The sequence below is a fragment of the Galeopterus variegatus genome, unplaced genomic scaffold (genome assembly GCF_000696425.1).
Source record: "Galeopterus variegatus unplaced genomic scaffold, G_variegatus-3.0.2 Scaffold6705, whole genome shotgun sequence".
NCBI lineage: Eukaryota > Metazoa > Chordata > Mammalia > Dermoptera > Cynocephalidae > Galeopterus > Galeopterus variegatus.
The window spans coordinates 22,150-46,898 of record NW_007732816.1 but is presented as its reverse complement, the minus strand read 5'-3'; the positions used below and the strand labels follow the sequence as shown (position 1 = coordinate 46,898).

Below are 24,749 nucleotides of genomic sequence, written 5' to 3'. Positions count from 1 at the left end.
CAGGACAGGAGGAACAATGTGCCTCTCATGACTCAATTGTTTATTTTCCAGCAAGCTTAAACTGAGCACCTCACCTGGTGTTTAAGTTCCTAGTCTGTAAAATGGAGTGTTTAAAGTACCTACCTCATGTGATTTTTTTTTTATTAAGAACATTACATTACATTAAATTGCTTTATACAGTACTCAGCATGGCATAGGCATTCAATAGAAGTTTACTATTATTATTTTGCTCCTTATGAAGCATTGTATTAGATTTTAGGGCACCGGGACAAGTAAGGCAAGGTCCTTGCCCCCCTCCGCCAGTTGGGGAGACAAACAACAGCTACAATGTGGTATGCATGGGGTTGGCGATGCATGGACTCACATGTGGTGTTATGGGAACACAGCAGGCTGGGGTGAGGGAGTCAAAGAGGGCTTCTTGGAGGAAGGGATACTGACCTGAGACCTGTAGGACAGGTGGGAGTTTACCAGACCTAAAAGGTAGGAAGAATCATCTCAGCCTGGAATAGTTCATGCAAAGGCCCTAGAGAAAGGGGGAGAGTGTAGTATTTTTGGACAAAATATGGTATAACAAGACCTTAAGGTGGGTGTGTGAGGCATCTATTGCTGTGTCACATAGAACTGAAACCTTAGTGACTTGGAACAACATTTATCACGCCATATTTTCTGTGTGTCAGAAATCTGGGTGTGACTTAGCTGAGTTCTCTAGCTTAGGATTTTTCATAAAGCTGCAATCAAAGTGTCCGCCAGGGCTGCAGTCATCTCAGATCTCAGAAGGAGGAAAGGGTTGGCTTCCAAGCTTATTCACATGGTTGTTTTCAGGATTTGGTTCCTCAGTGCTGTTGGCTAGAAACTTCCCTCAGTTCCTTTTCCATAGGGCAGCTTTTAACACAGCTGCTTGTTTCGTAAGAACAAGCCAGAGAGAGTAAGACAGAAGTCAGTCTTTTATAACCTAATATCAGAGGCGACATCCCATCACTTTTTCTGTATTCCATTTGTTGGAAGTAAATCACCAGGTCCAAGCCACACACAAGGGAAGGGGATCACACAAGGCCAAGAATACCAAAGACAAAGATAATTTAGAGTCACTTCTGAAGATGCCAATCACAGTCTGCCCTCTGGCCTCCAGGGATTCATGTCCCTTCCATATACAGAATCCAATCACTCCTTCCCAAGGTCTCCAAACATCTCATCTCATGATAACATCAACTGAAAGTCCACAATCTCATCATCTAAATCAGGTTCAGGTATGGATGAGGCTCTTGGGCATAGTTCCTTAAGTATAGGTTCTAGAATACTCTAACTCTGGATCTGGTGACCTCCGAAACTAGAGAGACAAATTATCTGGCCCCACATGCCCAACGTACAGTGGTGGGATAGACATAGGGTAATGGGTATAGACATTCCTACTCAAAATGGGGGGAAATGTAAGGTACAGAGGACTCACTCATTCGTAACAGTTTTGAAATCTAGCCAGGAAAATACTGGAAGTTTCTTGATTAGGTTTCAAAGCCTGGGAATAACTCTCCGTGACTCTCAGCTTCACCTTCTAAGCTCTTGGATTCTCCCTGTGAATCATCCTTCCTTCTTCATGTAAGGAATCATGCATTTGAAGCTGACATTTTCTCAGCCTGCTTCCTGCTGAGAATTTTGGGGGTCTAATGGCCTCATTTTATTTTTATACTACCTCTGTCCCCTTCAGTACCAGCGGTGAGTGTTTCTTCTAATGGTTTTCTCAAAAACTTTTTGGGTCTTCTGTAAATCTCATTGAGATTCCCTCTATTACACAAAAGCCACACCCGCAAATTTCTTTGAACTAAACCCTTCTCCATCTCGTCCTCCTGCTAAGATGGCCAAGGGACAGCCCTCATGCTTCCCAGAGTCCCTGTTGTTTGATCTGGAGGATCTGTGAGGCCCACCTTAATCTCTTTAAAGGGCCTTTGTGTGACTGCTTAAAACCATGATCCTTTGATCTTTCTCAGGTCTTAACCAAAGACTACACAATCACACCCTCAACTTTATCTCCTGACCACTTTTTCCTGGCAGGGCTCAAAAGCCATTTCTTAATTTTAGTATCTTTTGCTGTCTTGGGAGGCTGAGAATTTTCAAAACTACCAAGTTCTGGCTCCCCTTTGTTCAATAGTCTTTCCTTCAGTTTGTCTCTTTTCTCACATAAGCAGCAAGAAAAAATAATTTTCAGCACTTTGCTTGGACATCACTGTGGCTAGGTCACTAAGCTTACTAGGCACATGTCCTGCTTTTCGTGTAGCTGCACACAACAGTGTGGCTAAGATTTCTGCCACTGCATAACAAGGACCCCCTTCCTTCAGTTTCCAATAACATGTTCCTCACTTCTTTTTGAGACCCCATGAACAGCATCCTCAAAGTCCAGATTTCTACAAACAGTCCCTTCAAGGCAATTGAGGGTTTCTCTAACAAGCTCCTCAAAACACTTCCAGCCTCTGTGCACTGCCTGGTTTCAAAGCCATCTAACACTTTTTAGGTACCTGTCACGGCACTATCCCTCTCTTGATACCAAAATTTGTATTCATCGCCTGTTTCAGTTTGTAACAAATTACCTCAAACCTTAGTGGCATGAAGCAACATCTCAGTCTCTGTGGGTCAGGAACTGGGTACAGCTTAGCAGGGTCTGTCACAAGGCTGCAGTAAAGATGGTGACTGGGGCTGCGGGACACTCGAGGCTGTGGGACACACAGGGAATGGTCCACTTCCAAGCTTGCTCGCGGTTATTGGCAGGACTCAGTGCCTCGTAGGCTGTTTGATCGAGTGCCTCGGTTCCTCATGGGGTGTTGGCCAGAAGCCACCCTCAGTTCTTTGCCACATGAGCCTCTCCACAGGGCAGCTTTCAACATGTCAGTTTGCTTTAAGCAAGTGAGAGAGAAGAGCCAGAGAGGGAGAGAGAAGTCACAGGCTTTTAGAGCCTAATGTCAGAAGTGACATCCTGTCACCTTTGCCCTGTTCTCTTCCTTAAAAGCAAGTCACTAGATGCAGCCCACACTCAAGGAGCAGGGATTACACAGGAGTGTGAATATCAGCAGGTGGGATCACCACTGGTGAGTGTCAGGGATGGTATGACTGGTAAGGCCCCAGTGGCCTGATGGCCCATGTCAGACTCCCATAGGTGAAGGACAGCCACCAAAACATCTCCCTATCCAAGGGGAGGAATCTCAGAAACATCACTCAGCCAGCCGAGCAGAGAAAGGGTTGGAAGTGGAGCGATGGGTAGGGAGGGCTGTTGTAAGGCGACTGCTACAAGGGGATGGCCTCGTAACAGAAGGTTTCCTGTGTCACTGGTAATCCAACCCAGAGGTCAAGGCCAGCCGGAGGGTCTGATGGCCCCCTTTGGGTTTATGGCCAACCTGTTTCCCCTGCTTGAGACCACCTTTTTGTGCATTGTTCTCACCTTCTTTAAACCGTCCTTTAGAGACCAGGTCAAGCACCCCCATTTCTAGGATATACCTTATGCACCAGACTTTATTTACAGTTGTGTCTCAGGCCTTTCACTTATTGCCCAGCACACCTGTAGGGCAGGAATTGTTTATAGGAGTGTGACAAGAGGTCACCTGACAGGACAAAGTGGTGCCAATGCCTTTGTGACCTCATCCTGATGGCCTCACCCTAACCACAGACCTGACCTCCACTATTAAATGCCTAGGAACTGGACCTTTTTGCCCCCAAACAATTGATGCTTTAGTGGAGGCTGAAACCAACTATAAGATCCCAATGCTGCCATGTGGCCCAGATACCAACTGATTGTTTTGCAACTGGGATCGACTTCTCTGTTAGGATTTGAGGGAAGCTCAATAAATAAGTATACTTATTCCCATCTCAAGGGCAGAATCAACTGGCAGATGGAGGAAAAAGACAGATGAGGATAAGCATGTCATCTTTATTACTAATGAACTGATTGGAAAGCAAGCCTGAATCCACTGTGCAGTGAGGGAGACAGAGAGAGGGATGGAGAAAGAGGGAGAGAGAGCGGGTAGGCAGAACTGGCAATGGCCAGCTCATCCCAGACTCACCAGTCAGCTAAGTCATGCCACCTCTGCAGAGTGAATGAGCAGCTGGAAGAGGTAAAAGAAGAATTCTGTGGTCTAGGGACCAGCATCATCAGTGTCACCTGGGAACTTTTAGAAATGCACATTATAGGTCCCACTCCAGGAAATACTGAATCAAACTGTGGGAGTGGGGCCCAGAAATCTTTGTCTTAATGGGCCCTGCAGGTGATTCTGATGCAGGCTGCAAGTTGAGAACCACTGGTCTAGTGGAAGTTGTTCCCCATGGAAATATGAGATGTAGGAAGAAGTGTCCCCTGGAATATTCTGCCACCATGCCTACCCATTTGTCCCATTCCTGGGAAAATGAATCACAGAGAGAGAAGTTTTTTTCCACATTTGTTTTGAGCTTACAGCTGTTCCAAGAATACCCAGTAGAGGCTGCTCATTATCTCTTCTCCAAAAGGAAAACTTGCTGTGGGTTTGGTGGTGTTTAACTTTGCCTCTTTCTCTTGCAGTCCTTGGAGGGGGTGGCATCCCCTTGTTGGCACTTGATAGTCCTTAAGACTCTAGAATGACCAATATCTAGAAGTTAAAGATGGAAATGCATGGCTCCCCACTACTGAAAACCCTTTGTGGCTCCCCACTGCACTTAGATTTCAAAACAAACTCCTTGCCAGGGCCTGCACCTTTCCAAATACATCTCACCCACTTGCTCACACCTCCAGTCATTCTAGCCTCCCTTCTGTCCCTCTAACATGCCAAGCTCACTCCTGCCTCAGGACCTTTGCACTTGCTGCTCTGATGCTAAAGGACTCTTCCTTCAGCCCTTGGCATGTCTGGCTCCTTCTTGTCCTTTAAATTGAAACCCAAATGTCATCTCCACAGAGAGCCTGTGACCAGCCATTTCAAGGGCCCTCCAACCAACCTGTCACTGTCCATCTCATGACCCTGGTTTATTTTCTTCAGAGCATTTGACACTATCAAAGAATGATCTGGTGTGTTTATTTGTTGACTTAGTTATTTTATTGTCTGTTTCCCCATTACTGGAATGTAAGAGATCAAGGACCTTGCTGTATGAACACCAGAACAGTTATTGTTATATTGCAGGCATAAGATTTACATAAATATTTGCTAATGAATGAATAAATTAATGACTACGTGGACACAGGAGAAGGCTCTAGGAGAGAAGGATCACAGTGGAGTGTTTCAGTCATCAAGACGGTGATGGGCCCAGAAACTCTGCCTTCCTCTTCCCAGGGTAGGGGCCCCAGAGCCAGCTGAGTGGGCCTGGGATGCTGGCACCACACCAGAATCTCCACCTGCTTTTCCTCCCATGCTTTATCTTAGGTCCAGGCTCCTCCCACTTCTCATCTTCCTTCCCTGACTGTCACTCCACTGTCATTAGAAGCCAGTAGATTTACACCCTCCTGTTGTCTTTTCCATAAAGGACTGTTAATGAAGTTAGTTTTCAGCAGGAGCACTGCAAACTGTTGTCAAAACTCTGACTTGGCCGCCCACATTCACATAATTAATCACACAGGAAACCAGAAAAGGTGGCATGAGGGCTGAGGCTCGGCTGTGTGGGAGCCCTCTTCCCAGAGAGGAGCGGGTACATCACACAGCTGCTGCCCACCAAGAGCCCACAATCAGGTTGGAGACAAGACAGCCCAACAGAAACAATGGCAGAGCAGTACAAGTCAGGACCTCATTAGTGCTGGAGGGGTGGGAGGGGCTCCTCTGCCCTCAAGAGGTTGGTAACAAAGGAAAGGAAATTAAATGGGCAGGGTAGAGGCTGGAGGAAGAAACAAGGTTAAAGACCGTCTCTTCTAGAATTATAAGGAAACTGACATTTATTGTGTAATATATTAGCTGTCTATTGCTATGTAACAAATTGCCATGAATTTAGTGGTTTAAAGCAATGTACATTTAAATGGTTTAAACATTTGTACATTTAAACATACATTCATACACTTATATTTCTGTGGGTCAGCAACAGCTTATCTGGGTATTGCTTGAGGTCTCACAAGGCTGAGATCAAGGTGTCAGCCAGGGCTGAGTTCTCATCTGCTGGCTCGACTGTGGAAGGATCTGCTCCCCTACTTGAGTGGTTGCTGCAGCATCCAGTTCCTTGTGATTGTAGAATTGAGAGCTCCCATTGGTCAGAGGCCACCCTCAACTGCTAGAGTTCCCACAGGTCCTTGCCACATGGGCTTCTCAAACTTGGCTTTTTACTTCATCAAGCAGCAAGGAGAATCTCTAGATCAAATTGGCTAGCAAGAGAGAGTATCACTACATAATCATGGGCATGACATTTCTTCTCTTTTGCCATATTCTTTTGGTTGGAAGATAGTCACAGGCTCTGCCCACATTTAATGGAAGGGGATTATACAAGGGTGTGAACTCCAGGGGGAGGGGGATGATCATGGAACAGCTGCCCTAGAGGGTATCCACCATAGTACCTATTAGGTGTTCAGGACTGAGCCAAATAATTTAGAATGCATTGCCTCATTTAATCACTAAAACAACCTATAAGGCGAGCATCACCCCATTGCAAAGATGAGAAACCTGAGGCTCAGAGGAACAGGAACTTGCCCAAGATCCTGCCAATGTTAAGATTGAAACCACCATATCATGGCATCAAGTTAACTTGTGCACACTGAGAGGCTGAAGGATCAGCACTCTTACAGTGAGGAGCAAGGGGCCTGAGGGAGGCAGGAGGGTAGCAACAAGGGGAGACAGGAGACCAGGAGGAAAGGACAGGTGTGGACTACATTTTGAGGAAAAAAAGAAAACTGAGAGCACTTGTGTCTGATGATCTCTATTTTCTCAATGAAGCAGAAAATGAGGGCGTCTCCTGAGAGGGTGGAGGTTGGGCTGGAGGAGAAGCAGAGCCAAGTTGGAATAGCAGCTGTGGGGAACGGGGAACGGGAATGTTGCCAGCATGAGTACGAGGTTGCCAAGTGGAACAAGGCTGCTTCCTCCGTGAAGACTTCAGCGACAGGCTCGGTGGGTGGTCCCCACGCCCTCCCCAGCACTGCGACTTCACTTTCGTCAGCATGCCTGGTAGTGCTGTGATTTGTGCCCACGTCCAGCTCTCTCAACAGAAGGAAAGTTCTCACAGGGCAGCAACCTAACAGGAGTCCGCGTTGCGCCTCCCTGTACCCAGCACAGCACCTGGCACATGAGAATCCTCCCTAAATGGCTTGTCTGATTCTAGACTGTGAATTTCTAAATCACTTCACTATGTTTCCTCTCATTCCCTAAAGGCTCACACAGTTCTAAAGAAAATATGTATTTTTACTGTTTTGGAAGTAAAAATTCAAATGGTGCAGTCAGGTAGAAAAGGTGAGTCCTTGATCATGGAATAGGGGCTGGGTGGGTTAGGGAAGTCTGTTGCATGCAGGACCTGGTGACAAAAGAGCAGTCATGCATTTTATCCCAGTCTTTTTGATGTCAAGAAGTCAAAAGAACCATTTCAAAATATTCCATTTTGATTTATATCGATTTGTATGAAACGTTGCCCACAGTATATTATTGCCTGAAAAACCCAGTTACAGTACAGACACTTACAGCACACTCCTATTTTTGTCAAGTTATCAAGTAGCAGAAAATCTAACTCAAACCATCTTAGGCAAAAAATGAAACATGTGGGCTCACCTTCAGTGGAAGGTCCAGGAGAATGTTTTGTTGCCAGAGGGACTGTGCCATTGTGGCCTCATTCTCAGGCCCTGTGAGATGGCACATGGCTGTCAACAGCCCCTGGGCTGCATGCTCTCCCAGGACTCCTTACATAGGACCTGAGGTCTACTCTGATGGACCAGTGTGGGTCCGATGCCCATCACTTGACCCATTACTGTGGCCAGGGGGATTACATCCTGTGATCAAGTCTTGGTCAGAAAAGGGAGTCACAAAAGAGAGCAGGGTGCTGTGACTAAGAGGAAGAAGACTGTATGCTAGGTGACCATAAGTTCAATTATACGCATTATACTCATATCCACAGAAAAATAACTGGGTGCATGGATGCTCCAAGCCTGGGAGCTGCAGTTAGAGGCCCTGTGTTTTTGATGAAGTCAGTCCGTAGGTTCATCCTAACTAAGGAGCACCACTGGAATTTCCTCCTGGCCCACTCGGGGCTTCTAACTCTTGCTGGAGGCTCGGTATCTGGAATGGCTGGAGAAACCCTGGGTCCCCTCAGGACCATCTAAACTCTAGCCTGGTCCCACCCATGGCATGACTTCCTGACTAGTGCCTGAAAGGGGAGCCTGAACTGAGCTCCAGGCTTTCTGGCCCTAGCAAGATGCCCAGTCCTGCCACCCTCCTCACCAGAGCTGCACCTAGCATTTCTGAACCTGACCCAGAGTACAGTCCTCCAACTCAGATAACCACTTGCAACCAGGATACTCCTACCTCCTTTACTCCTGGAAACTTCCACCTTCCTGCCCCAGCTGAGCCCTTTGGACCTGCCACTTCTGCCAGAGCCAGCCCCTCCCCAAGATCAGTTTCCCAGTCCCAATCTCCTTCTTTACCAAACCCGTCACTTCCCCAAAGCAGCAGCTCCAATGCCACACATGACACCAGGCTCAGGTAATACAGTTGAATGGCATTTTATTTTTTCTAACTGGATCCATCAGCTTTGCCTGACTCAGCTTCCCCTCTGCACTGGTTGTCAGCTGGCACTAGGCTCTTCTTCCTGCCATTACGCTGTTGACGGTAGGCTTTGAGTTCCTCTTGGTACTTAGCTCTCAGGACAGCTGCTCTCTGTTCATATGGCTGCTTTTCCACGTCTGTCGTCACAGACCACATCTTCCCTGTGGCCTTGGCCACCTGCACCACTGACCAGTTCGGATTCTCCCTCTTCATTGGGGCGTAGTGTTCTTGGCAGAAAAGTAGGAAGGACGATGGAGGCCGTCTGGGTGCGTGGGGGTCCCGCTTTCTCCGTTTCTTCCTCTTGCCAGCATAGTTCATCATTTCTTCCTGGTATCGGGCTTTGTCGAGCTTGGCCAGGGCTTCATATTTGGCCTTTTCATGCTTTGAGATGGACCTCCATTTTTCTGAACACTTTCTAGAGAACTCTTGAAAGCCAAGGTAGGTATTTGGCTGCTGCTCCTTGAATTTGTTTCTGTAATTCAGCAAAAAGTGGATGTAAGAAGAGACATTCGCCTTGGGCCTTAACTGGATTTCTTTTCCCATGTTTGTATGACCATTGTTTTTTCTGGATTCGATAAGTTGGACAACAGCGACTTTTGTCCTCACACCCCAGGAGCAATCTAGAAGGTGCTCTGCTTGCGGTGAATTTTTCTCTCTGCAAGAGCTGCAGGCAGGAGTGGCCTTTTTAGTGGTGTTGGCATTGTTGGGTCAGAGAAGGGAAATTATGACATCACCCACAAGCTGGCCAATCCTGGCCAAAACCTATGATCATTTGCATACAGGCACTCTTATAGGCTGGTTACCTGAGGGTCAAATTTTGCCTGTCACGGAAGATGATGGTTCATCCAGAGAAGGCTATGGAACAGCTATTTCCCCTGGAAATACTTCTCCTGGGCTCCCTGGAGGCAGTGGGCCTTGCTCAGCTTTGGGAGCTATAAATCCCTCGGGTGTAGTAACAAGCCACGGGTCTGCCTTCCTCACTATAAGACTGTCAGGATGCCCCCTCATCCCTTCCAAAGACAGGCTGGAAAATAAGAACAGGAGGAGGTGGAAGGCTCCAGAGCTGTCATGATAAAATGTGAAGTCTTTCTGTTTGCCTTGAACAGTGGCAGCTCCTACCGTAAAAAGGGTTTAGTAGTAACTCTAAAAATAATCAGGTATGACAGCTGTGACTCGGTTCCTGTCAGGACAAAGTTGTCTAATTTGAGACCCGAGCACTTGGGCTACAAGTCTGAACTCTTCATTTCTCTGAAAAAATTTGAGGTGGAGGAAGGAGGGGAACCTTGAGATTTTACTAATTACACTTGACTCTGTGAAAACGAGATAGAGCTTTTAGCACATCAGGAGGCCTCCCTGCTCTCATACGAGGGGTCCCCATTTCTTAGAGTTAGAGCAGAAAGTTATAACAGCCACGTTTGAATGAATTGGCTTCTGGCTTTTTGTAAAAACGGCTGCAAATATTCCACTAGTCTTTCAATTGGTGGGGGAAGACAAGAAGAGTGTAGTTTGTTGGCCTTTGGACACTGCAAGGTACTTGCTTGTATGGTATTGGATTTAATGCAGCTCAGGGATTGATGGTAGCACCGAATGTATAGGACTAGAAAACTGAGTTTTATTAACATGAAAAGTAACCTGCTCAAGGTCAAACAGCCATCACAGGTGGGAGTGTGGATTCTGACGGCCGATTGCCTGACCCACAGCTGTGTTTCCTCTTGCCGGCCTTGAACTGTTTCCCGGGGGCTGAGGGTCCAGATGTGTGGTCTCAGCAGCTGAGTCTGACAAGAAAACTGGCCTAAGACTGACAATAGATTGGATTTGTGCTAAGTTCATTCCCAGGGCTCCAAGATCAACTTCAACTTTCATCTTTGTAAAGGACAGATGAGAACTGATTAGAGTCCCCAATCCTGAATTCTAGCCCCAGCTCTGCTGCAAGGTGGCTGAGCTACCTAAGCCATGCACTTTCTCCCTGTGAGCCTATGATCTCTCATACATTGAGCATTTTTGGACTGGCCAGGGAAGTCCCTCCAGGTGATGTGCTGTAGTTTTGTAAGATATCAGATGCCAGTCAAGGAAGTCTGGGTTGGACGGGGTGGGGGGATGGGAGGTGGAGGGAATACACAGCTTACTATGGGGACATTTCTAGCCAATGGGAACAGATTACTCTGGAAACAGATTACTCTGGGGACACTTCTCACTCTGGTTCTTTCTCCCAAGGGGCCAGTGGTTGGCTCATCTGTTTGTTGGGCTTGATCTGGCCTGTAGAGATGAATGGGACAGAACTCCTTCCTGAGATCAAGAGCTGGGGTGTGAGGAAGAAATTTAAAATCTGCACATATTCATCAGACTCTGCTTAGGTGCGTTCTCTCTCTCTCTCTCTCTCTCTCTCTCTCTCACTCACACACACACACACACACACACACAGACACACACAAAACACAGCAGCTTATCTGTGCCTCTATTCATAACCTTCCACCCCTCTCATGGTGATAACATCCAGGGAGATTAACCCCAGGATAACCATCGGAGGCTAGCAGATACAGGAAGAGAAGGCAGTCAAAGGTAAAAGCTAGGTCAAGTTTTTGGTGTTTGAGCCAAACTCCTGACTTGGAGGGAGGAAGCAAGGGAATTCCTTGTTTAGGGGAGCTTAAGGAAGGGAAATCACCCTTGCTTTCAATATCAATGCTGTTTATGCTGGGTGTATAAGGTTTGCCCTTCTAGATCCTCTTTCCAATGCTCTCCACCCTGCTCTCTGCAATTCAGTTAACCAAATTGAAATAAAGGGAATAAAATAATGGGAGGCTGACCCATGTGGACCACACCAATGGGTCCCCTGCCCCCTGGCTTCCACTTCAGTTTGGCCAGTGGGGAACCCCAAGAAGTGAACAGGGATGCAGGAAGGTGATGTCAAGGCATCTATTCTCCTGGCTCCCTCCCCGCAGGGTCAGCTGGCTCTCCATCCGTGGACTGAAGGTCTCTGCTCCTCTTAAGGTGTCTTCTCTAAATGATTCTTTCCTTCCACGTTCAGGAATCGCTCCCTCCTCTTCCCCTCCAGCCTAGGGTAGTGACAGTTCTGCTTTTACTAGCCTCTGGTACTCGGCTACTTTCCTACATTCTATGACTTTCCTACACTCTGCCCTCACCTTCGTAGATAGTTTCTATATTAAACACTCTTCAAATTATTTTGAGTGGTCATCTGTTTCCTGCTGGGACCCTGACCGAAGTACCGTGTTTCTAGCCTTCCTTCCACCATGTAGGCATCAGTCCAAGGTACAAGGGTGCTGAGATTCTGGAGACCCAAGTGCTCAGCAATCACATGCCTGGAGTGGTCTGCAATGGCCAAGCACGGCCTAGGAAGAGACATCTAAATTCCCTTGTACGGTGAAATTACCTCTAGGCAGGGGCATTGGCCTAGAGGGCCAGAGAGTAAGTACTTTAGGGTTTGTGGACCACAGTGTTTCTGTTGCAAGTACTCAACGCTGCCACTGTAGCTCAAAAGTAGCTATAGACCATACTTAAATGGATGAATGTGGCTGTGTTCCAATAAAACTTTATTTACAAAAACAGACCATAGACTGAGGATCATAAATCAGCTGACCCCTGGTCTAGAGATATGAGTTCAGTATTTTTATTTTTATTTTTTTGTTTTTTTTTTTGTTTTGTTTTTTGTTTTTTAAAAGATGACCGGTAAGGGGATCTTAACCCTCGACTTGGTGTTGTCAGCACCACGCTCACCCAGTGAGCGAACCAGCCATCCCTATATGGGATCCGAACCCGTGGCCTTGGTGTTATCAGCACCGCACTCTACCGAGTGAGCCACAGGCCGGCCCGAGTTCAGTATTTTTAAACATTTCAATTGCAGTCTACAATAAGAAGTACATTTTACATTATGACTCATTTATACACATGCATACTTAATATTTATGTGATGCTTAATGTGTGCCAGTCTCTGTTCTAAGCACTTTATATATTTTAATTCATTTAATCCTCATTTCAAGCCTATGGGGGGGGGTGTTATTTTCATCCCCATTATAAGGATAAAAATAGCTAAGCACAGAGAGGTTACAGAAACAAAAAGTTTTATGAAACTACACTTACTATGTGTGTGATGTGCTTTTATTTTCTATGCTGTTATAGTCTCCTCCACTTTATTTTATTTAAAATACATCCCACACACTGATCTCATGACCCACTAATGTGTCACAATCCATGGATTGATCTGAAGAACACTGTCTAGGCCAGGTGGGAGGGAGCTCCCACCTCAGAGACTGTGAGATAGGTCCTCTTTACTTGGTGACAATAACATGTAGTGGGAAGAACAAGGCCTTTGGAGCCAGACAGAGATGAGTTCAAATTCTAGTTTGCCGTTTACTAGCTGGGTAACTTTTGGCAAGTCTAGCTCATTACTACCATGTCTGTACAAAGTAGCGAGGTGAAAATAAAGCCATGAGGATTAACCAAATTGAAATAATGGCAATAAAAGCAGCTGTGTGAGCTGGACTTAGGACAGTGCGGGCTGGACTTAGGGACTCACCTGTAATGAACAGAACATGGAAGAGGACGAACAGTATTTTTCCAGTGGAGAAAGCTGGCAGATACCACCTCAACCAAGTGATGCAAGTGGGCAGCATCTCTACTAGGCCATGTTGATATCACATACTTCCTATGATTCCTCCCACATGGGATTCCTCCCATATTCTCCCCCAAAATCCACAACCCAGGTCTAATCATGAGAAAACATTAGATAAACCCAAATTAAGAGACATTCCACAAAATACTCGATCAGCACCCTTCAGTGTCAAGGTATTGAGAAAACAAGGAAAGCCTGAGAAACTGACACAGACTGGAAGAGACTGAGAAGACATGACAACTAAATGCAATCGGAGATGCTTGATTGGATCCTGGAACAAAAAAAGGGGGAGGCAGGCACTAGTGGGAAACTGGGGAAATCTGTGTAAAGTTTTCCATTTAGTTAATGGTACTGTACCAGTGTTGATTTCTTAGTTTTGATTGATGCATGTGCCGTGGTTATGTAGATATTAGTCTTAGGGAAGCTGGGGGAGGAGTATACAGAAAATTTCTGTACTATCTTTGCAACTCTATTCTTATTTCAAACTAAAAAGTTTTTTTTAAATCTCCCCAGCTGATAGTAATGTGCATTTAGGGTTAAGACACCCTGCTCTTGATCCGTCACCTATAGGAATCACAGGGCCAGATTTCACCCTGAACTGTGGCAGCATATGCTCTTGGCATATCTCTGTCAAAGTATTTCTCAAATCTGGGAGCGTGCTGAAATCACCTAAGATTTTAAAAAGCCCAGTGCTCAGGCCACAACACCACCACCACCACCAAGAGCAAAAGCACCTGGCGCAGGCATTTGATAAATGCTTTGAAGCTTCCTCTGCCCCTTCTGCCCCTCCTTCAGTGGAGTGGGACACACTGGTTGCACTTACCCTAAGAGTTAGGTGTCTGTGGGAGGTGGAATCGTGGCTCTCCAAAAAGGTCCACATCTTAAGCCCTGAAACTTGGTAATATGGTGCCACCCCGGCAAGGGGGACTTTGCAGATAGATTATGTTAAGGATGTTGAGATGGAGAGATTATCCTGGATTATCCAGGTGGGTCTGATGTAATCACACGGTCGTTGTCAGGAAGGCAGGAGTGTCAGAGTCAGAGACGTGATGACAGAAGCAGCGGATCAGAGTCAGAGATGTGAAGATGCTACACTGCTGGCTTTGAACATGGAGAAAGAGGCCACAAGCCAAGTAATAAAGACAGCCATCAGAAGGTGGAAAAGGCAAGCAAAAGGATTCTCCCCCAGAGCCACCAGAGTGAGCGCAGCCCTGTCAACACCTTGATCTTGGCCCAGTGAAATCCATTTTGGACTTCTGACCTCCAGAATTATAAGACAACAAATTTGTGTTGTTTAAGCCACTAAATTTGTAATTTGTTAAAGCAGCAATAGGGAACTAACACAGTGTCTTTCTCATCCAGCTGGTGGTTTGTACCTTTTTCTGTGCTATTCTCAACCCCTGCTTGTGTTAATACAGATTAAAAATTTAAAGACAGAAAATTTACACTGCTGCTTATTGAATTAGTGGAGAGGGCAGAGAGCGTGATCTACTCAATTTTACACACTCTTCTTCACTGGCTTGCTGACTCATTAAGTCACTAATTCACTCATTCGCTTACCAATTAATTCACTCTTAGATTCAGTTCGTTCCCTCCCTCGTGTACCCACACACCCGCATCTCAGTAAATAGCCGTTGAGCTGCTGGAGCAGTGTGGCTGCTTCTTTGATGGCCATTGATAAGCAGTGTTTGAGGGATGAATATGTCTTAGGAAGGAGGGTGGTGGTCGAGGGAAGCATCTAAACCCCTCTGGATCTCTCCATATAAGGAGCCAGACTGGTGGGGAAGCGAGGCCACAAGCAGCCAGACCAAGGTTCTTTGGCTCTCACCTCCTGCCAGGAGCTGTTACTCAAGCAGAGAGCATGATATTTTAATCAAAATATAATACTTTAGGTATATCATCTCTGGAAGCCTGGAGAGAGAGATTTGCCCTAGGCCCCAGGGCAATGAGTGGCAGAGCCAGACTTCAAACTCAGACTTTGTTTGGCTCCTCCATCCACGTGTTTAGCCTCTACTCATAGTCTAGGAATTCCCTTGGCTGGGGCCAAGGAAAGGAGGAAATTGAGAAAGAACAAGGCCAGTACTTCAGGAGAGGAATGGGTGGAAGGAGAATACGTTGTCTAAATCTTAACATTTAAAGGGATTTGGGTGAGTCATTTCACATCTGGGTTGATCCTTATTCCAGATGGATCTAGTCAACTTATCTCCAGGTCATGGGATGCTCTGAGTCCAGCAGGTAAACTGACCTGGATGGCCTCAGAACTTCACCAGCGGGTACACACAGAGCCTGGGTCCACTCCCGAGGGCAGAGGCTGGCCGAAGCTGGGCAAGGCATCAGCACCCAGCCCAGTGGACTTGTGGACGGGTGACAGGAAACAGGTCAGATCATCAGGCACAAGAATGGAATCAGCACAGTGGGGGTCAGGCATGCCTTGTTACCTCTAGCAGGATGTAGGACAGATCTAGAACAAGACCGACTTTAGGGGGTACCCCCCACAGCGATCTATGGATACCAAGGTCTTGACAAAACGACTCCCTTACACCACAGAATAGGAGAGTGGCCCTGATCATTCAGTCCAACACCCTGATTCTTTCAACCCCAATGGACATCTTTGTTTTGTCTGCCTAGCATATCTTCCTTCTTTCGAGCACATTCCTTCTTTTGGAGAACTGTCCTCAAACCAGTCCTGGGGTTCTAGTGGGGACCATGCCCTTTGCCCCAGGAATGGGCACATCTCCAAGCTAAACTAATCAGAGGCCTCCTGTGGGCTTTTTCTTTTTAGAACTAAGGGAAGGGGTCTTCCTCTTCTCTCTGGTGATGAAGGTGAGAGGGAGAATCAGGAAACTACCAAGGGTGGCCACGGTTCCAACCTCAAGCAGCTGCCATTTGCAATAGCAAGAATGAAGCCAGCAGACAGAGCGCAACAGAGATGGGGACGCAGAGAGATGGGTTTTGTGGTGTTTGAGTTCCTGGTTCCAGCCATCCCTGGAGCAAGCTACAGCCCTGCTGTTCCTATGATTTGGCTACAGCAGCCAGTAATTTCTTCTCTTTTCCAGACTGATTTGATATAGATTTCTGCCCCCTGAAACCAAAAGTATAAGACATTAACTCAGATGTGATGGTGGGCCGGCCCGGTGGCGCACTGCTACAGTGTGCAGCTTGGGAGCGCGGCAGCACTCCCGCCGAGGGTTCGGATCCCACATACAGACCGGTTCCCGCTCACTGGCTGAGCGAGGTGCGGGCACAACACCGAGGGTTGCGATCCCGTTGCCGGACACGAAAAAAGGAAAAAAAAAAAAACCTCAGATGTGATGGGGTGAGCAATATGAGAAGACAGGAACTCTCTTCTCCCCCATTTTTTGATTTTTTCCTAATTCCTACATTCAGTGTGGGGAAACTGAAGCCCAAAGCAGGTCAGTTAATTGCCCAAAGTGACCAGTAAGTTTCAAGCTGAGACCCTAACCTAGGCAGGCTCCTTTCAGGGCCCACGTGCTGAATCTCTAGCCTAAACTGCTTTCTACCCACTGAAGGTCTGTCCCTTTGCCCACCGGTCTCCCCTGCTGCACAGAGACAAGGCACAGCCAGGAATTGTAGCTGCTGTGTCTTGAGGCCTTAGCAGGAGATTTAGCAGCACCACTGCATCACCTTTAACCCTCACAATCGCACTGTGAGGTATAAACTTGGTAAAGAAGAGCTCAGAGAGATGAAGCCACCTCCCCAAGGTCATGAGGCCAGTGGTGGTGGAGGCAGAATTGGAATCCAGCCCCATGTGACTCCAGGGCACCTTGCTCACTAGCCTGAGTGTACAGGAGATGTTTAGCCCACCCATGCTATAGGCTCCTAAGAGGCTCACTCATTCAGCCGCGCTTCGGAGCTGCTGGATCGATCTCAGGCAGGGCTGGCTAGCTGCCTCCTGGCAGCATAGTGATGCTCAGACTCAGAAGGGCAGGGGAGTGGCAGGCGAATGTTGGCGCAGGCAGCTCCTCAATAAGCCATCTGCAAACATTTCCTCTGGATGAGAAGTATTATCCAAATGTAAACCCTGGAGGCCTCTGCAAGGCATACATCGCCATCCTTCCTGGAAGAGGACAAATTCCTTCTCCAAGTCATGTCTGCCAGCGACAGGCAGAAGATGGGCAAGGCTGAGGAAGCAGGAGCTGGTGGAGGCCAGGCTGGGACCACCCAAGGGAAAGAGGGAAGGTAATGCCCAAGTGTACCAGCTGCTCTGGGTGCCACAGAGTGCCCTGTCCTTCCACCCATTCGCTGTTCTGTCACCACAGTTGATGCAGGCATCCTTACTTCCCTGGGGAAGCCTAAAGACTGCTCTGGGATCTGCTTATTCCTTGTGTCTTCTGGAGGGAGGGTTGAAGGCACTAATGAGATCCCACCCCCTCTTTTCAGTCCTCAGCAAGGGGACAATCCTGGGTACATTACATACATGAGCATAGCTGTTCAGAGGAAACTCATTGCCCACATCAGGAAACTGAGGCTCAGAGAAGTTACTTCACATGCCCATGTTCACACAACTAGTAAACAGCAGAGACCTAATTCAAATACAGGACCATCTGGTTCCAGAAGCCCAACCCTTAACCTTCCTAAACATACTGCCTCTACATAGGGGTTCAAGACAGATTATGAGCCAGATAGGTGGCATCTCCACTTAGTCAGGGACCTTAGCCAGGAAGGGGAAGAGAGTCTGGGTAGAATGTGAGCATTCTGTGGTCACCAAGTCTTGAGGCCTGTACCTTGTTCCTGGGCCAAGCCTGATGGGGATAGGCTTTAACATCCCAGGGCATGGAGACCGCCAGGCCCCAGTGCTGTCATCCTGATCTCAGGTCTAACCTGTAGTAGCAGAGACTTGGACTAGGGACAGGGGACAGCCAGCCGAGGGCTCAGCAGCTGGTCAGGAGAGAGACTGCTCTTTGAGTCTGTCCCAGTCAGACTGGAGGAGGACGACTATACAAGGTGCAGGACGTCATTTGAGAGTGGTGGGGGCAGGGTGGGGAGGCAGCAAGAGAAGTAAACGAAATGACACTGGGCCACCCTTTCCCAAATGTCCCCTGGGAGGGCCAGGTCTGCAGGGCCTTCTCTTCCTCTGAGTGAGTGCCCAGCCCTCTTCCCACCAAGTAACCTCAAGCCAGGGGCCACAGGAACCTACCTTCCTGTAATCCCGTCAGCCAATTGGTCCAGTTTGGGTCACATGACCACCCATCCAATCAGCTATGGCCTAGGAGTCATGTGATGCATATGGCTGTCCCTTACAGGAGCTGCCCCTTACACACACCTAGTGATTGGAGGGAGGGAGACTGCTCTTCAAAGGCTTTTCGTGCTCAGAAAAGAGCAGAACTGCCTGATTTAGACCTGGAGACAGAAAAGGAGAGAGTTGGGCAATGCTGAAAACTTGCTGGGGATACACCACAAGCCCCTTTGCCCAGAGCTTGGCACACGGCGCCAGCTCCCCTCTTCAAACCCAACCCTGTTTTGTCACTTCAGCATCACGGGCACATCCCCTCCACAGAGGCAGAAAACCTCTCACCCATCAGCCCTGCAGGCTGAGCAGTGAGTTAGGAATGGGAGGAAACTGACACCTCAAGCCACGCCCCCACCAGACCTTCTCAATGTGCCACTGCCCAACACACAAGACTCAGGCTGTCGGTGATGAAGCCCTCATCCCAACAGCAAACACAGCCAGGAGACCTGTCCCTCGGCACTCCCGGGCTCAGACACATGTCCTCCAGAGAGCCTGCATCTGGAGAAAAAACATTTACCTGATGGAGTTTGTGTGGGTTCCCTAGAGCTAACAATTAGCTGAGCAAAAGCTCTCAGGAAAGAGCTCTGAGAATTTGTTGAGTTTATTGAGTTGCTTCCGGGGAAGAAGGAACATTTGCCCACATTGATTGCCAGCCCCCACTGTTGCTGTGTTGGGGATAGATCAGTGGGAGAAGAGTCCCCCAGGAAGGTACCAGCAGCTGCTAGGGAATGGGGGGTTGGGGGGTTGGGCTGAGGGACTAGGGGGTGGGGAAGTATGTCTTCCTGACAGGAGTGGGTGGGAAACCAAGAAGAACCCAGCATGGTGTCTGAGGCCCTCCCTACTGTCCCCTGGCTCACTCACTCGCTACCTCTTCCTCTGCTTTTCCCCACGTGTGCCCCCTGCTTTCACCAGCAGGATCTCATGTATTCATTCATTCAGTCAATCATTCCTTCTCCCGTTGAGTAATATTTACTGAGCCTTTTCCTGTGTCAGGCACTATGAATGGTACCAAGGGAAGACCCATGAGCAAGAAAGAAACAGCTCCTGTCTTCAGGGAGCTCACAGTTCTGTGGGTGAGGCAGACCCCTGAATAGTGCATGGTAAGACAAGCACTGGGGTAGAGAAAGAGCAGGGAGCCCAGAGGGCACACAGGAGAAGCAAACCAGACTTGGCAGCATGAGCCAGGTGTCCTGGAGCCAGCAGTTGATACATCTGAAGGATGAGTCAGAAGTACCTAGAAAAAGGGTGGGGTAGACCAAGGTGGACAGGAAGAATTTGGCAAGGAGGTGAGTTCTTGATTGTTGGAAACATTCAAAACAGATTGTACTGACCATTTGTCAAGAATGCTATGGTTGAAATTCATACATAGCTGGGCATTAGACCTAGAAGACCTCCAAAGTCCTTCTCAAATCTAAGATTTTAAGATTAGCTGGCCCCCACTCTCCTGATAGCAGAGGGGATGTAATTAGAAAAGATGCCCCCCCCCCATTGAAAGCAAGTGACTGCTGTTCATTCATCTATTCACAAAGTGCTCTTAACCCAACTCCACCAAAGTAGTTCCCTGGATTAGCTGGCACTGCCATGGCCTCAGTAGATCTTCCTGACTGGTGTCCATGGCCTGCTGAGCACCGCTGCCACAGGCCGTCTCCTACCCCCACCCTCAATGCCTGTGCACTTCTGCTGTCACCAGCTGAGTCTTGCACTTTCTGAGAACCAGTTGGGTTTGTTGCCAGCTCGCTCTGTGCCAGTCATACTTGTTATTGTAATTATGTGATTTAAATTAAACATCACATAAACTGATGAAATATGAGTGTAAAAGGAAATATAGTTGCATCTATGGAAACTAAATTGAATTCTTTGGAGTGACTCCATGAAGGAGAGCATCGAAGAATTGCTTTGTAAATATCAGGTGTGAGTGAATGAGATAACTGCACCCCACTGGTAAGTTCTGTGGGGCAGGGGGCATGGGACACAGCATCCCCAGTGCCTAGCACAATGTCTGGCACATAGTAGTTCTTAATAAATACGAAGCATCTTCAGAAAGTTCGTGGAAAGACTTGTATTACTTTTAATTCCATGAACTTTTTGAAGTACTCTTATATTTCTTGGCTGGATGATCTGCAGCAAAATTGGAAATAGTGAATGATGCATTATGATTACAGTTTATATAAGATGGGCAATGTGAATAACAAAACCATGGTCAAAGGAATCACCTTGGTCCTGCATAAAATATACCAACCATCTATATCATCTGAGGTTTCGATGGTAGGGGCCAGCAAACTTATACTGTAAAGGACCAGAATATAAGTCCTTTATAGTAAAGGGCATTGCAAGCTGTCATCTCTGGCACAACTACTCAACTCTGCCACTGTAACATGGATGCAGCCATAGACAATATGTAAATGAATGAATGGGCATGTTTGTGATCTGGTAAAACTTTATTTATAAAAACAGGCAACAAGCCATAGGTTGCCAGCCCCGTTCTATGGAATTTTTCTGTGTGCCAGGCACTGTTCTGTGTTGCTGGAAATGCTGAGACAAAGAAGATCCTATCCCAGCTCTTATGGGGCTTGCCCTCTAGTTGGGGAGATGGTCAAATCAAAATATGGTTGCACTTTGGTATGCCCAGGACAATGGCAGAGGCGTGTCCCTGGTACGAAGGGGACACATGGAGACAGGGAGAGGGAAAGGTGGAAGAAAGGAGATGTTTGGTTAGGTTTATAGGATCAGTGATATTTTCCCAGGTAGTCAGGTGGGGCAACAGAAAAGGGCATTCCAGGTAGAGGGAACAGCATAGGCAAAGGTGTGGAGATAGGAACATCCTTGTCATGTTTCAGGATGTATAAGCTGCTTTGTGTAGCTGGAGCTCAAAGTGAATGTCATTGGAGAGGGAAGACATTAAAAAGTTGGGACTTTATTCGGGAGCCAGGGGGTTCACCTTTGCTGCCAGGTTTCCAGCAAGGTGAGGACTTGATCAGATCTCCCCACAGAGTACGGATGGTGGGTTGAAGGGAGAGGGCAGATTGGAAGGCTGTCTCTGCAGTCCAGGCGAAATGACGAGCTCATGAAGTGGAGAAGACTTGGCCTCGGTTGGCCATGGGAGTGTAGGAGGGCAGGGAGTTGTGGATAATGCCTGGGATGGTGACTGGGAGGATGGTGTCAATTATGGGGAGAAAGTGCACTAAGGAGCAGGAATGACTGCGGTAAGCTTTGGTTTGTTCATAGCAACCAATGCCAAATACTTACTAGATAGCCAGGAGTTGAGTCTTTTTACATGGCTCAGGAGCTGCCTGCACAACTGGGGTGGGCACATAGTGCTGGGAAAGACCCTGGGGAGGCCTGGGGCCTCTTTTCAAAGATAAGGCTGTAGACTGGGAGACTCCAGCAGCCCATATCCCAAAGAGAATTGCATTCATCCCAGCATTCACCCAGTTCCTGGAAATGAATATCATCATAGGATTGTCTTAGAAAAAGGGTTTATCCTGACATAGCAAGAGTCTTAGGAATTTGGCCAAAGGAAAGCTGATGGTGGAAAGCATCTGTGATGAGACTGGGTGTCAGGGCTGAGTCAGGGAAGGCTCATTTCAGGGGTGAGGTGGGGTGAGCAGGAGACACCCTCCAGTAAGGGCCTTGGTGTCCTTTGCCCATCACTGGCCAAGACATTACCTAAGGGTTTCCCTGATTGTGTCATGGTGTCTTCTTTGTCCCGCAGGGAGGAGAGCAGAAGGCAGGTGGGAAGGGAAGAGGGTTTGGGAGTGGGGGCAGGGGGGTAAGCACCTCCTATGTTTCACATTTTCCCAAGTGCACATAGCTTAGTAAGAGATAATGCCCACAGGAGGCACTCTGGGAGCACAGAACCCAAAGGCCATTGACTGAGGAATGGATAGAGGCTGCACAGAGAAGGGGATGTTGCTGCTGAATCTTATAGATTACAGGCTTTTCAGAGACTCCCTGTATCTAGGGAACCCCAGGGAGTGGACCCCACTGGCAAGCAGGGCCTCGTATGCAACATGCACTTGGCAAGTGAATGAATGAATGTTCTCTTGAGGATGTCAATTTTCAAGGATGCTGGGATTTAGACCGAGATCTCTAATGCTTCTCCCCTCGGCTCACAATTAGGCAGAAATTCCATGCAGAGTCACTGTTGTTATCTTGTACAGGGTGGTGTCTCTCAGCACCCCAACATCCTGACTGCATGAGAAGCTTCTTAAGAAGAAATGCTTTCCACAAGTTCTGCTCCAAGCTCTCCTATTACCAGGAGAAGGGCTTAGAGCTTTCTGCAGAGGAACTCAAAGCCACTTTTTCCATAATCAACTACATGCATTAAAGGGAGTGATTTTTTTTTTATTCTCCCCAAGCCAGATTCCATTAATGAAGCCCCATTTAACGGAAGTCAATTTACCAAAAAGAAAAAAAAAGTGAGTGTAATTGCTTAAATACATTTTATGTTGTACTGCAATAGCAATTTCCTGTGTTAACTTGGAATTCCCCAGGCCCCCCATAGTGAAGTTAATGTGGACAGAAAGGTTTGAAGGGGAGAATCTCTCTCTGTTTTTCTCTCCTTTAATTATGATTCTAAGATGGAGCAAAATTAAAGAGGATCCCGGGGGGGTGGGGGGGAGGAAAGAGGGGGAGAATAGGAGCAGAATGGAATTCAGCCTAAACTGTTCCACTGGTTTCCTTCATGTTGCGTGTGTGCTGGTGTAATGCGGTGGCTGAGTTCACAGGGTCTAAATGGAATGGCTTGTGTTTGAATCCCACTTCCAGCACTTAATAGCTGTGTGACTCTGAGCAAGTTTCTCTGCCTCTCTGTGCAGCGAGGTGGTACAATGGGAAAGGGCTCATAAAGAGCATCAGGTGCAAAGGCAGAGAAGCACAGAAAACTGGCTATACCCGGAAACTCTTCTGTTTGACTGGAGATCAGTGTGTGTGTGTGTGTGTGTGTGTGTGTGTGTGTATACTCAAGGTAAAAAGGTTTCACTAAGAAGGTGACATTTGATCTAAGCTTTGGAAAAAGTGAGGGGCTGAGCCAGGTGGAGGTCTGGGATAAGAGCTAGCACAACAGGCAGAGGGAATGGCAAGTGCAAAGGCCCTGAGGCAGCAGCAGCCCTGGCCAGCCATGAACAGCAAGGAAACCCATGTGGCTGGAGCATAGAGAATGAAGAGGTGAGAAGAGGAGGCAGGAGAGGTGAAGGCACCCCAGCTTTTTTAAGGCCAGGTATGCCATAGTAAGGTCTGTTACTCCAAGAATTTGAGCCATCGAATGTTTCTTTTGTTTCGTTTTCGATTAACTCTATTAAGGAGTAATTTATATAAAATAAAATTACCTATTTTAAACGTACAGCTCTTTGGAGCTTTGACAAATGTGTACATCCCATATAATCAACATCTCTTTCAAGTTACAGAACTTTTCCATCACCCCAAAGGTTCTCTTGCACTGTTTCCCAGCCAGGCAATTCCCACCTGCAACTCACCCCCAGCTCCAGCAACCACTAATCTGATTTCTCTAACTCACAGTATACACTCTTCTATCACTCAGCATAATGCTTTGGAGAGTCATTCATATTTGTTGCATGTATTGATAGTTTGTTCCTTTTGTTATTTCTTTTTTTAATTGTACATGTTTATGGGGTGCAACATGTTATTTCGATGCATGTATATATTCTGGTGGTTTGTTCCTTTTATTGGAGGGTTTTGAGCAAGGCATGATACCATTTCAAAGGCATCTCATAGCAGATGTGATCATTCTGCTGTGTAAGCCCCCAGTTCTTTGATAGATGCCAAGAAAACTCAAATGCTCAACATTCATGCCCAGCAAGGCAGAGCCAGCACAGAGGCAAGACATATGGGCAGCACAGGGCCCTGAGAGTTTAAGCCTTGGGAATTAACAATTAACAGGATTCCTGGGAGTGGGCAAAGGTGTGGGAGAAATGGGAGGTGGGAGATATCCCTTGGGATTTCTTCAGGCTGTGCAAGCAGAATTTAAATCAATCAATCCTACCCTGACCTCAGGGCAGGAGACGTCTCACTGACTTCAGTTACAATCTTGATCATTAATTTCATCCTGCTCTTGACACCCCAATACCCTCCCTTCATTCCATTTTGCAATAAAGAACATTTGGCTCTGAATTATTCAGGTAAATTCCCCCGATTTCTATTTTCCTTATGTAAATGGTCTCCAAGCTTTGTCATCGAGATAGAATTG

General features: G+C 47.2%; 2 protein-coding genes across 2 annotated transcripts in view; one reads left to right on the top strand and one right to left on the bottom strand.

The window, feature by feature from the left end:
- The window catches only part of LOC103606574 (CUB and sushi domain-containing protein 2-like), a gene marked incomplete at both ends in the record, with an annotated part of 104,683 nt that overhangs the window by 60,636 nt on the left and 19,298 nt on the right, over positions 1-24,749 (top strand). The gene's annotated exons all lie outside the window — the stretch shown is intronic.
- On the bottom strand, positions 8,612-9,330 carry HMGB4 (high mobility group box 4). The gene has a single exon (XM_008591148.1). It carries the CDS (start codon positions 9,207-9,209, stop codon positions 8,634-8,636), a length of 576 nt encoding a protein of 191 aa, XP_008589370.1. The 5' UTR covers positions 9,210-9,330; the 3' UTR covers positions 8,612-8,633.